Here is a 12,731-nt window from a genome sequence, read left to right as displayed (position 1 = left end):
CATTCCTCCTTTCTCACCCTGTCTGCCCTCTGAACTTTGCCCATGGACAAGTGCTGCCCGTTTGAGCTTATATGCTTGCTTGGTCGAGGGTGTGTGCACTTACCCCTGTTGTGATTCCCCATTATGGTCTACTTGTTGAGGCCTGGAACTGAACCCACCTCTGAGGCTCAATTTCTAACCAAAGGGTGACTCAGGGCCAGAGTCTTGTGGGCTCCACCAATCTCTATCCAACCAGTACACAGGGTCTTTTGTAACTTTTTGTGTATTATTCTGATTTAACTCATTATAATCCCCCCAATGTACCAATGCTTATTCCACTTCCTGTTTCCTAACCCTCTGTACTTTGTCCTGGGGTAAATGCTACCCTTCTGGTCTTAGATGGTTGATCATTCTAACACCAGGGTAAGTTCTGTGACAGACCTGAATGGTGACCAAGGGCCATTCTTAGAGACTGGAGGGATCCCCAAGACTTACCTAACCAGTAAGCCTGGTCTCTTGTGATTTCAAGTTGTTCCACATTTTTCTCCCCCTCTCTCAAAGACCTGTATTTTCAGAGCAGTTGGTAATGGCAGCCAGGCACCATCTCGTTCTTTGGGTCTCAAGGCTTCCATGGTCAATTCGTTCACTGGAATAACGGTTTCCTCTAGACACGAAGAGCCGGTATTTGCAATGTGGACGGCTGCTCGCAGAGCTTTGAAAACACCAGTGGCAGCTCACCACATTAGGATGTAGAATATTGTCGTGAATGATGTCAACACAGCCCTGGTTTCCCCGGGGAGTCTGGTCCCAGTTGTTCATTTTCTTGTGGGCGTTTATGGCCTTTTCCAGTTCAGAGGCTGTTAAAAATAAGCTGCCGTCCCAGCCTGGTACCCATCTCTCCGTGGATGGACATGTTCCTATCAATCTGGATAAGAACTCAGCAGTCCAATTACTTTATGAGACTAATATCAGTTTCAATGAAATATGCTATGGTGGTAGGTGTATTGGTTTCTTTTGGATTGTGACAGGAACTACAAGGGTAGGGAATGCCTGTCATCTTCCTGCTGAATTGAATCTTTTATATATAGTATTTCCTGTAGTGCTGTGTATCTGAGCCTACCATGTTAAATACTAATAGGCAAAGTCTATTTTTAACACTCTTCTAATGGTCCCAAGCTCTTTCCTTAGGTTAGCATTTGTCTAGTGTGTCCTTTCCCTTCCTTGACCTTGTCTCTGTTTGCGGCATGTCACTCACAATGTACAATCCTGTCCTAGACCTGGAGGATTGGATTCATTGACCTTTATTCTGGGCTTTGCTGCTTGTCCTCTTTTTATTTCCTTTCTCCTTCGAGGTATGTTTCATACGGCATGCTTTGGCATGGCGCTCCCGTATAAGCTTGACACACTTTCAACTCAGTCATCAACCTTGCCTCTAATTTATATGCAACTGTCTGTTGTTAAAATGTTACATGTTTCCCAGAACACATCAACTTAGTTTGAAGTCCCCTGTACTGCTTTTTTGCAGCAGAGGACCCTTGTCTGTATGGGGACCAACTTCACCAGAGCAGCCCTGGATGCAGGCTGCACAACCCCCACAGCCAGTCAAGGGATTCTGCCAATCATTTCATCTAAACTGGAAAGCTAACCTTACTTCAAGAGGGAGACTTAGGTATGTGAGTAAATGAAACTGAAGTTGAAAACACACAAATGTAATGTGAGTCTTTCTCATTTGAGAGTGAAGAGGCTGTCCCCAGGAAGGGGGGTGGAGGGGGCGGGGGCACCAGTCAGAAATGGACAAAGGAGGGGCTGTTTGATACATGATTTTATGGGGACACAGTCACGTTTCCAGTAAAGGCCAAGCGTCAGCATCAAGGAAGCCGTGAAGGGAATGGCCATCCGGTCACTGAAGCACAGGTCTCCTTCCTCGGGAGCACGGCATCCTGGTCGTTCAGCACCCAAGTGCGAGTAGCTCAGGGACTCCAGCCCACGGGGTTCAGCTTCAGCAGGGGCTAGGCTGTGGAAGACACAGTCATGACTGTACCCTGTCTGGGTGCTGGGGACCTCTACCCTTTCTGGCACCTGTGACACGGGATAAAACCGCATTCTGAGCACCCAGTCGCTGACATCCTGGTCACAGACTGTGTGGCCGGTCTTGACACATGCTCACTGCCAAGGACACTGCTGCATTAGGGGTCAGGCGGAGGATAGCGTTCTCCCCAATGAACTTTTCACTCAAAAGCGATGAAGAGACGTCTGGTTTCCAGTCTGGCATGTAAAAAGCTTGGAAATCACCACTCCCATCCTCATGATAAAACTGAAAATTGACTCTTCTTAGGTCTAACAAGTCACAAGGTAAGTCTTTACCTTGAAAGTGGGAAGACCAGCAGGCTGGTCAAGAGGAGAAGGGCTGCGTCTGGGCCCAGTACCAGCTAGGAGTCCTTGCTGCTAGGGAGTGATTATGGACCACGCCACTCTTGGGAAGGGGGCCTGTTTTCTTGAGGTCTGCATCCAGGAACCCCACTAAGTTCTCACTGTGAAAGTGGAATAAAAGTCAACTCGTGCTTCCAGAAGGAGGTGGGAAAGTACCGTTCTACACAATAGGCTCCAGAAGTTTCCACCAACACCGTAAACCAACCTGAGTAGGGAAAAGCCAAGCTTTGGCCTTCCTACTTCGTCTAAGAAATGAGGTAAAGAGCCAAGAAGCACTTTCGAAGGTCGCAACTCAGAAGGACTAGCTCACGCAAAGACTGAGACTCAGGAAGGGGGAACGCCCTATGACCGTGTAAGTACAGCTCCACAGAGCTCCACAGGGGTACAGCCCAGAAAACCTCGACTTCCTTCACCTGAAAGACGCCTTTGATGGGCTCTCATCGGCAAACTGGAATGAGGAAGGATTCTGTGTCAACAGGAACTTCCCCAAACTAAAAAGCAAAAGGAACAAAGATTGGGGTGCGGGCAGAATTTAACAAACTATCCAAGAAATGCGAGTCTAGTATAAAAGGTGTAACGTGTGATGGGAATGGCAGAAGGGCAAAAAAGAGAAGGAGGAGTAGGATGAAGGAATAATGGCTGTAAAACGTTTTTGTTAGGTGTCAAACCAGAGATCTGGGAAGCTCAGAAAAGACTAAAGATGTTTTAAAAAATAGCAGTTTAAAAATCTATAGAAGGTATATCATATTCAGACTGATGATGGAAAAAAGACCCACTCAAGAAGTTTCTACCAAACAAAATCCTTCCCTAAAAGTAAAAGAGAAATAAAGACCTTCTCAAACAAAACCTGGGACTTGTCTTCACTGGAACAGCACTGCAAAGAACAGACATTTTTATGAGAGCGAGACACAGGGGCCCACGTGAAGGGAGAGGGCCCAAAAGAGAGGTGAGGCAACCTTTGTATAAGTGATCTAAAAGGTGATGACAACAACATACTGATTACAGCTCAAGGATCCGTGAGATGTACGACAGCAACATTCTACAAGTGCTGGGAGGGAGGGATTCGAACTGCTCTCTTACACTCAAGAGACTAGTTGTACATTTTTCTAAAAAGACATACAATGGGTCTGTTACAGAAGAGGTAACAGAATCGTCCTAAAGATCCAATGAAATCGAGAGCGAGACAAGGATGGCGGTGAAAGCACCACCAAGGACAATGACCCTCTCGGTGGTGCCGGTGGTCACGGGCACTTAAACAAAACACCAGGGTAAAGATGGAGAAAGTGTATCCCTCAACAGAAAGCAGCAGTAGCTTTACTAATTTCAGACAAAGCCAATTTTCAAGTAAGAGAATTCTCAAGTTAGAAATGGGCTGATGCGAATGGAAAATGGATCAGCTAACCCCCAAAGAAATCACCCTGAAGATAAACGCCGAACAGCAGCATGTCAAGATGTGTGTGACATATCTGATGGAGGTGCAAAGTAAGCTGGACAGATCCACAGCCCTCTCTCAGTAAGTGACAGGACCAGCAGGCAGAAACTCAGTATGGGTATAATTGAACTCAACAGCACCGTCAATCAAGACTGGATCTAGTTGGCATTTATAGAGTACTTCCCCCAACAGCAGAAGCCACAACCTTCTCAAACTCACATGGAATATTAACCAAACTGGACCATACACTTGCACCATCAAGTATATCATAAAGAAAAACCACACAAACCACAATGCACTTGCCCTAGAAACCAATTAAAAGGACCACAACTAGAGAACTTCAAAATAACTTCTAATTAACACAAGAGTTAAGAAATGTTTTATGCTAAGTTGTACTTCTTTTACGTCAGATTATCAATAATTAGTGCCCCGATGAGTAACATACAGCAGCAGTGGGTGTGTATGCTGGAAAATAAATGTAGCACCCAGCCAAGCTTCCACCTTACCAGGAAAAACCAAACACCTACTCGGCACGGCGTCGATGATGAAGCATAGCAACCCGACAGGACAGGGTAAAACTGACCCTGTGGGCTTCCCAGTCCCAGAACTCCTTTACAGGAGACGGAAGAAAGCCTTTGCCTTTCTCCCGAGGAACGAGCTGATGGCTTGGTTTTGAACTGCTGGCCTTGCAGTTAGCAGCCTAACATGTAGCTTTCACCCTGGGTAACTTGAAAATGACAATCAGTATAAACTTAAAGCACACAGCAGAAAATAATGAGAAATAGCGCAGAAACAGTTAAATTTGGAAAAATTAGCCCCAAATGGATCAATAGATGCAACACTATGCAACTTCTATCCTAATTAGATGCTTCAACACCCTCTATGGACACAATTGACAGGTCCATCCAGCAGATAGGCACTAACGCTCACCCCACACCCTGTATGTGAGCAAACCACAGATGGGTTACCAATCTACATATGTCGGGGGGCGGGGGGAAGGTGTCCAGTAAGAAACCAGCAAAGATTTCTTTGGAACTCATCACTCACTGCTGTCTAATCAAAGCTGGCTCATAGGGACCCTACAGGACGGAGTAGAACTGCCCCTGTCAGTCCCTATGACGATTGTTACAGGAGCAGACAGCCTCATCCCCCTTCCAGTGAGCAGCTGGTAATTTCAAATTGTTGGCCTTGCAGTGAGCAGCCCAACCTGTAATCCACTGCACCACCAGGGTTCCTTCCTAACGAGACTCAAGTAAATAAAAAGGAAAAGACAAATCAATTGGAGACTGTTCATCCAAGGTTCCCTGAAAAGAATGACAAGGTACCAACCTTGGAGCAGGAGAGGGTCCTATGTGAACCCTGCTCTGCACAAAGAACCCTGCAGGTCAAGTGTCAGGAGCTGGGCAGCACGAGGAAGACAGACAAAAAGTCTGAGCAGCACTTAAAGCAAAAGAGCATCAAAATAGCCAAGAATCTCGTGAAAATCCACCAAAGGCAAAAGGGCAACCCCATGGCAGAGAGGAAGTAGTCCCGCACCATGTGCCGTGGGCAAGGAGTGGACAGGCTAGACATTTGTGATGACGATGAGTGTCTTGGGACCTGGGCTAGCCTTCTGAGCTTCCAGGACACAGGCGCCCTGTGGGTCCCAAGACACTGGGCTTCAGACAGTGACCTATGGAGTAAGGTGTGTGGCTCATGTACTTTAAGGCCAATGGAAGGCAATCTGGGAGCTTTTCCAGGACACTGCAGTTACCTTGGAAACCAGTTGGGGTCTGGGCACCTGTAGGAGGTCACACAGGCGATTCCGCTGCTCCCTCACCAGTGGGAGCTCCGCATCCCTGGAGAGAGAGAGAGAGAGAGAGAGAAGGCGTCATTCACCACAAAGCAGAGTAGAAGCTCAGTGTGTTGGCTCAGCCAAGCTGGCCACGAACTTCCTAAGGATTTCAGTAAGCTTCTCTTCTAACTCAGAGAAGGAAACACAGGGAGAGGGGGGGGGGCAGGCGGGGCCGTCCTGGGTGTAGGATGTTCCTTGCCATGAAAATAACGGCCCCCAAATAAGGAGACACACAGGAGAAAGACACCATGAGATGACCACGCCGTGGGAACGGGTACAGAGCACCAGTGCCCCTCAAAGGGCACGGTGAGCGGGGCTCACAAATGCTCGCCACACAGGAAGAGAACAGCTCAGGAGAGAGAATATGGGGAGCAGGAAACAGAGCACCACACAGTGTGCTATAAGCAGAACAGCAAACAACTGGGTAATAATGAAGGGGTACCAAAACACACCGGGTTTTTTCCAAAGCTGTGTATTGAACCACCTGATCACCTTCACAGAACTCTCCATTACACTTAATACATTCATCAGATCTGTGCAGTCTTGGATGGCTGACGACACCTCCCTCGTTTTTTCTTCACCTCTTTTACATCATCACATCGCGGTCCTCTCACGTCCCTCTTCTTTAGCAGGAACAAAAAGAAGTCACACAGAGCGAGGTCAGGTGAGTAAGGTGTATGGGGCAAGAGAGGCATGCTGTCTTTTGCCAAAACCTGGCCCCCTGAGACGATTGCTTCTGCAGCTAGCTGCATTGTCATGGTGGCAAAACCAGTTCCCCTGTCTGCCACAAGTCAGGCCTTTTTTGTCATACACTCAGAACAGAAAGCTTGATTAATAGTCTGATCTGCTATAACAAACTCCAAATGCCCTAGCTCCCTCATACCAAAAAAACAAATGAGCATAGTCTTGAACTTTGATTTCACCCGATGAGCCTTTCTGGGGGTGAGGTGACGATGCTGTCTTCCACTGACTTGCCTTAATTTTGCTTTGGGGCCTTAAAAACAGCACCATGTGTTGTCATCTGTGATGACCTTGGAAAAAGTGTGGGTCAATTCAGAGCTGTTCTTTCAAAGCACAGCACCTTTCCAGTAGACGCTCTTCTTTCTGGTCAGTCAGAACCCGAGGCACAAATTTCACAGCGACCCTTCTCATTCCCAAACCTTCTGTTAAAATCCACTGAACTGAACTCCAAGATGGTCCAGATAACTTGCCCATCTCTTCAATGGTGCGTTGGTGGTCTTCAAAGCACAGGTGCACAAATTTTGTTGACATTTTCATCCGCTAAGTTGACAGACATCCAGAAGGAGGTTTGCCATCAATCGACATTTCACCTTTATTGAAACAAGAAAACCATTCGTACACTTAAGTTTTTCCCCATAATGCTGTCCTTGTCAGCTGTATTAAACATCACAACCATTTTGGTGGCAGTTTTCCTGAGCAGGAAACAAAATTTCAGTCTCATGCTGTTCTCTTAAATTGGCCAACACAGAAAAACAAGGTTCAAGTGAAACTGTTTTTACTAAAAAATTCACCGTGAACAGAGATCCTTCCCAGGCGATGCCATTGAGTACACTCGATGCTCTCCAAGAGGGAAAAATGCCTACTATGAAAGGTCTGCCCAGAGAAAGTTTCTGGGGTTTTTTTTTAGGGAATACCTCCTTATAGAGATCCTCCAGAGGGATTCAGTGAAACTGGAAAGCTATCAAGAGGGAGGGTCTGCACGCAAGGGAAGACCACAAATGAGACCATGCGAAAAGGCAGGCAGAAAATCAGAGAATCTGCTGGAGGCCAAACGTCTGGTTGTTGGGATTCCAGACAAAAGCAGCAGAGAAAGCCGTGGGGGAGGGAGCGTCAGAGAGTGAGGCCTGGTACCCAGGCTGAGGACAACACCTGCCGTTTCAGATGTAGAGCATGGGAACACCAGGAGCAGCTTCCCAAGGAAGCAAGCAGACCGGTTGGGGTAGTAGCAGGCCTTCGAGACCATGCTGACTCACCAGGCCGTGTCACCCAGCACAGCCATGACCTCATCCAAAGCCTCAGCACCCGTGACCTCCTCGCCATAGGTGAGCACCATCTCGTACACGTGGCTGGCCGTGGTATTCCGGATCTAAGGCAAAAACCCAGGTGTTGGTGGTAGGAAAGGCCCTAAAAGGGTCAGCTCCCGGCCCAGGAGGAGACCTGAATAACCAGCAACAGCAATGGAGGACAACGGTACCCCCACAGGTTCAAAACACCGACTGCCAGATGAGCCTCTAAACGAGGCGTGCTTGGACACTGGGAAAAGTTTTCCCAAAGTACTCGGATGCAGCTCTTGGCATCTTACTCCAAAAAGGTGTGTTTATGCTCTAAGCGTTATGACACGTGTGGACCACAGAGCCAACTGGGAACGTATGTCTGCTTCCTCGTTAAAGGAGAGCACACAGGTTTCCAGGTGTCCCACCTGGGAGGTGGACACCACAGCTAGTGTTGCTAACACAGAGGCTGAGCTGCTTCAAGCCTGCTCTTAGCACCCCAGAGGGTAAGAGCGAACTTCTGCTCACCTGTGCAGACCCAGAGCCTGCTTAACTCACATGCTAACCCTCCTCTAAGATGTCTTGTCAGATCAGACCCAAAACTCAGGTGCTGGACATGCCATTTCAAAACTCAGCCTGGCTGTGGCCCAAGGTCAACTTCTTGGTCATCCCTACTGTATGATCCCTACTGTATGCTTACCTCCACGGAAGACTTAAAAGCATTTAGGCAGTTTTATGGACATGGAAAAAGCTGTGTATACAACAGGGGCCAGACTGCTCACAGAAGCAGAGGAGTCTGCAGTCCGACTTCAGAACCCTGGGTTAATGTTAACGATCACAGTGGCCGAGCTGGTGGCAAACTCGAACACATGGGCCGGGCTGCAGTCTTGCTAGCCACTCCTGCATCGCACCTGTGACGTGCAGCTACATGACCTCAACAGCCACAGCGCATCACAGACACACTTATGAGTGGGTCCGTCGGGCACAGACTCACTGTGGGAAATGGGTGGCAGAGAAGCAGCAGCAGCTGCAGCAGCACATTCTTCCTCACGTCCCCTGGGAACTGAATCATGCCACAAAACCTGTAAGGAAGCCAAGACGTCCAGACCACGGACACAGAACCCTCCCAGGCACAAATCCACCAGGAGGCATTTCCCTGGGTCTGAGGGCAGCAGGCGGGGAGGCTCAGGAAAGTACACACCTGCAGAGGACCCTCCCCACCCCACCCCTACCCCAACACTTCTCTCAGGGCCAGGAGCTCCCACAGACTGGAAATGCACAGCAGGGGTCAAGAGCATCGGAGGACAGCTCTGTTCCCTCAACGCCCACCTTCATGAAGGACGCTGTTGCCACACATACACCCCCCAACACTCCCTGCCCCGCCCCCCTCTGGGCAGGACAGTAAGGCTACACATTTCACTGCCCTCACACCCTCTGACTGCCTTCATACTAGCCAGAGCCCGTTCCAGTGGGAGCCCCTCTCCCCACCGGAGGCCAAGCCCCATCCTGACTCGTGGGTGAAGGTCAGTGGACACTCACACAGCAATGCCTGCCCGGAGCTTCTGGGGGTCTTTGGACTTCTTGACTTCCTCCTTGCAGAGCACCAGCAGCTTCACTGCAAAGGGGTGGCTGGAGGAGACACACTTGGTGGTGAGCTCAGGGTATGTGTGATGTGGCACCTTCCCTCTGTGCGCCCGCCCCACCACACAGATAAACACAGTAGGGCAACCAGGACTCATTTCCAGACATGTGGGTTGGGCCAGACCAATACTGCCTGCCCTGGAGAACCTGCCCCCACCCCAAGCTCAGAAGCAGGGATCCAACCACCCTGCTGCCTCTCAACAAGAAGGCAGCACTCACTCCTCCTCCTCCGTGAAGACATCGAAGACCCCGGTGGCCAACATCTGATCCAGTGTCCTCAGCAGGGGCACAGAAACCCTGAAGGGAGACAGCTGTCAGAGCAAGCCACAGCCCACTCAGGTCCAGCACCACCAGGCCCTGCCCCCAGCCTAGCCTGCAGCGGCGTGCTGAGGCCTCAAGCAGCCGTCCCTCCCAGGAGTGAGAGTTTTCAGGGAGGAGAGGTGGCGCGCCAGGAGCACTGGGCTCCCAGGGTTGGGGGCCAACGGCTCAGGAATAGAAACACACCAACTTTCCCAACCCCGCACAGCCAGCATCGAGGGCGCACGGAGGAGGGTGGTACCACATGGCTGGTTCTGAGGGGTCCCCCATGGGGCCGCTTCTCCCAGTGAAGGCTCCCGGGCCCAAGGGAAGCTGTCAGATACACATCACATATGGTTGTCATGATACACAACTGACAACAAAACAAGAACTTAGGTGACGGAGACAAATTCCTTTTAAAAACACCAATTTTCCAAAGTTTATTTAAGAAGAAATAACCTAAACAGTCCTGTAGCTCCTAGATAAATGAAGATTAAAAATCTTCCCCAGGCCCAGGTAGTTTCACCGAACGCTTTAAAAGCCGTGCTGTTGTACACAAGTCCTTCTGGAGCTTAAAGAAGGTAGGGGCACTTCCCCTCTCACCTACTACAAAAGTAGGAGAGAACTTCATCAGACCAGCCCCCTCTGCCAACAGACACACAGAACCACTGAACAGAGTGTCAGTGCATGCCACATCGTGTCCAAGGTTGGCTTAACATGCAAAACTCACTCGAGGTAGCATTAACCATCTAAGAAGCACCATACAATCACCTCTAGACGCAGAAAAGTGTCCAACAAAAGTCTAACACCACTCAAGACAAACCTGCTCAGTACAATGGAGCAGGAAGGCCCCTCCTTATCCTCACTTAGAGGGGTCTCTGTGGGAAGCCAACAACCCACAGCAAAAGCCTGCGTGCTTCCCTCCTCAGACAGAAGGAAGACATGAGAATGCACTCAGAACCTCAGCAAACAGCTGAAAGAAGCTGAAGACGGCCTCGGTAAGTGGGAGAGACATACTGCGCAGCCCAGGAAAAACCAACCCTGTTACAATGTCAGTTAACTTAGAAATTCTCATAGAACGAATGTAATAAACACAGCAGGGTATTTACAGTACAGACGACAAGCAGGCCGAGGAGCAAAACAGTCTGGAAGTGAACCCAACATGTCTCTACACACTTGCTGGCCAAGGTGCCAGGCAGCACAGTCGAATGTGCTGAAACAATTGACTGTTAGCATAGATATCCACACCGCCTCCCACACGCCAGAAACAAGCACAAGTGGATCACAGATCTAAACTTGGACCTGAGATGAAACCAGACATCTTCAAGAAGAAAACTTAGGAGGCAAAAATTGTGACCTGGGATTAGCCAACTACTTCGTGGACAGGGCGCCCAAGGGCTAAGCCAGAAACTGGACTCCACAGGCACGGAGAACATCTGCTTGTGGAGCCACGAGACACACCACAGTCCAGAAAAAAGTATTTGCAAATTGCATAGCTGACATAGAACATGTCCAGATTTTATAAATAAATCTTTAATAGAAAAAAAGTCTTAATTAAAAACAGGCAAAAGACATAACAGTGTTCACCAAAGAGTAGTACATAAAACAGACTCGTGGCCACGAGTGGTTTCTGACTCCCTGACCGACCCTGTAGGGTGCCGTGGCATTGCTCCATAACGGTCCAAGACACAAAGCAGCCCAATGTTTAACCCACACTGCCGCGAGGGCTTTGCCACTAGTGACCAGGTAAATGTAGACCACGATGAGCTACCACTACACACACTTCTTCCAGCATCTCCTCGGGTCGTGGTTTGATTGGCGTGCACAGGCTGAGGCACTGTCGGCCTTGACCACACCTCACTCAATCGTCTCCACCCAGGTTTCTCCCTATCACAGAACAGGCTGGGAAAGCCTACAGACGTGGCACAGGCCAGGTACCAGAAGGCCCTTCACCTCACTGCGTTCACCACCTGGTTGCCTGGGCACCCACTTCTCTCACACAAGCCTGGTGAGGAGGAGAGCCCAGAGAGCGGGGAAAATGCACGGCCAGCACAGGCCTCCCCACCCCCCACCCCTACCCCTGAGGACGTGACCACCAGGCTCGAGTGCTGCCCCGACCACCTACCTATTATTCAAAAGGTTATCCTCGAAGACCTGCAGGAGGGCCCTGCTGAAGCTTGCCATGGCCTGCAGGTCCTTCTGAATGCCCCTGGTGTACTCACACAGGCTCTGCGTTGAGTATCTGACCTGTAACAGACACATGCTGCCAAGGTTGGGCGCAGGCTGAGCAGATGACCAGCTTCAGGAGTGCAGGCAGGCACCCGTCCCTCCACAGGTGATGACGACCGGGCCTGCCACGCTGCTGCTGGGTCACCAGAATGGTAAAGGGCACCGTGATGAGACATCTGGCCCACATGTCTACATGCCTCAGCTGGACTCCTAGGTAGCAGCAGGGTGTCCAGAGTCAACCCCACAGGCAGTGAAGTATGTCCAGCCTGCCAGACATCACAGCTTGGAGGCCAGGGCACCAGGCACCAGGCCAGGATCCAGGGGTTCATCTATTACAGCAACAGTGGAGGGTGACATGGGGAAGAGGAAGGTATGTTGCTCCCACCCAAGCACAACCTCTCAGGGGAGCTCCTGACACATGAATGTCACTACCATGCCAGAGCCAGGAGGATGGAGCTACCTTGATGAGCCAGCAGGCCGTCCTCATGACCAGTGTGCACCCCTGCAGTTGCGGGGAACCAGGGTCCAGGTACAGAGCCTGAGACTCAAGGTACTGTGGGACAGCACACCACAGATGCTGGCCTGCCCACACCGTGTGCACAGCCCCACGGAGCCCACTGTGTGCAAGGCAGGCCCCTGTGGAAGAAGCTGTGGCAGAGAGGGTACCCCGCTCACCGTGGACTCAGTCAGGCCACCGGCAGACACGGCTAGCCCCAGCAGCACGTGATAACGGAAGGTTGGCAGCCCCAGGAGCTGGGTGATGCGCGGGAAGGCCTGGGAGGGTGCGTTCCAGTTCATGGTGGCCACATCTGACCTGCAAGAGGGTACAATCAGCACCGTGACCATGGAGGGTCCATGTAACAGGTGCAGGGGCCTA

At 50.2% G+C, this 12,731-nt stretch overlaps 2 protein-coding genes across 6 annotated transcripts in view; one reads left to right on the top strand and one right to left on the bottom strand.

Moving 5' to 3' along the window:
- QTGAL (queuosine-tRNA galactosyltransferase) overlaps positions 1–1,676 on the top strand; it is an 88,529-nt gene extending 86,853 nt beyond the window's left edge. For both annotated transcript variants that reach the window (XM_075562441.1, XM_075562440.1), the window contains exon 13: positions 1,505–1,676. The gene's annotated coding sequence lies outside the window, so the exon portion shown is untranslated. The remainder of the gene's footprint in view (positions 1–1,504) is intronic.
- A 6-nt stretch (positions 1,677–1,682) lies between these two features.
- The window catches only part of TBCD (tubulin folding cofactor D), a 131,815-nt gene continuing 120,766 nt past the window's right edge, over positions 1,683–12,731 (bottom strand). For 2 of the 4 annotated variants that reach the window (XM_075562436.1, XM_075562437.1), the window contains exons 33-40: positions 12,530–12,668; positions 11,751–11,872; positions 9,548–9,625; positions 9,227–9,316; positions 8,682–8,769; positions 7,670–7,782; positions 5,595–5,679; positions 2,037–2,900 (exon numbers count right to left, since the gene is read on the bottom strand). In XM_075562436.1, the coding sequence (XP_075418551.1) occupies positions 2,847–2,900; positions 5,595–5,679; positions 7,670–7,782; positions 8,682–8,769; positions 9,227–9,316; positions 9,548–9,625; positions 11,751–11,872; positions 12,530–12,668 (769 nt within the window). In that variant the 3' untranslated portion in view covers positions 2,037–2,846. Of the gene's footprint in view, positions 1,994–2,036; positions 2,901–5,594; positions 5,680–7,669; positions 7,783–8,681; positions 8,770–9,226; positions 9,317–9,547; positions 9,626–11,750; positions 11,873–12,529; positions 12,669–12,731 lie in introns of those variants that run through there. The other 2 variants (XM_075562438.1, XM_075562435.1) reach the window with 2 other exon arrangements.

This window comes from Tenrec ecaudatus, chromosome 10 (genome assembly GCF_050624435.1).
Source record: "Tenrec ecaudatus isolate mTenEca1 chromosome 10, mTenEca1.hap1, whole genome shotgun sequence".
Lineage (NCBI taxonomy): Eukaryota > Metazoa > Chordata > Mammalia > Afrosoricida > Tenrecidae > Tenrec > Tenrec ecaudatus.
This window is presented reverse-complemented; position numbering and strand designations above follow the sequence as displayed.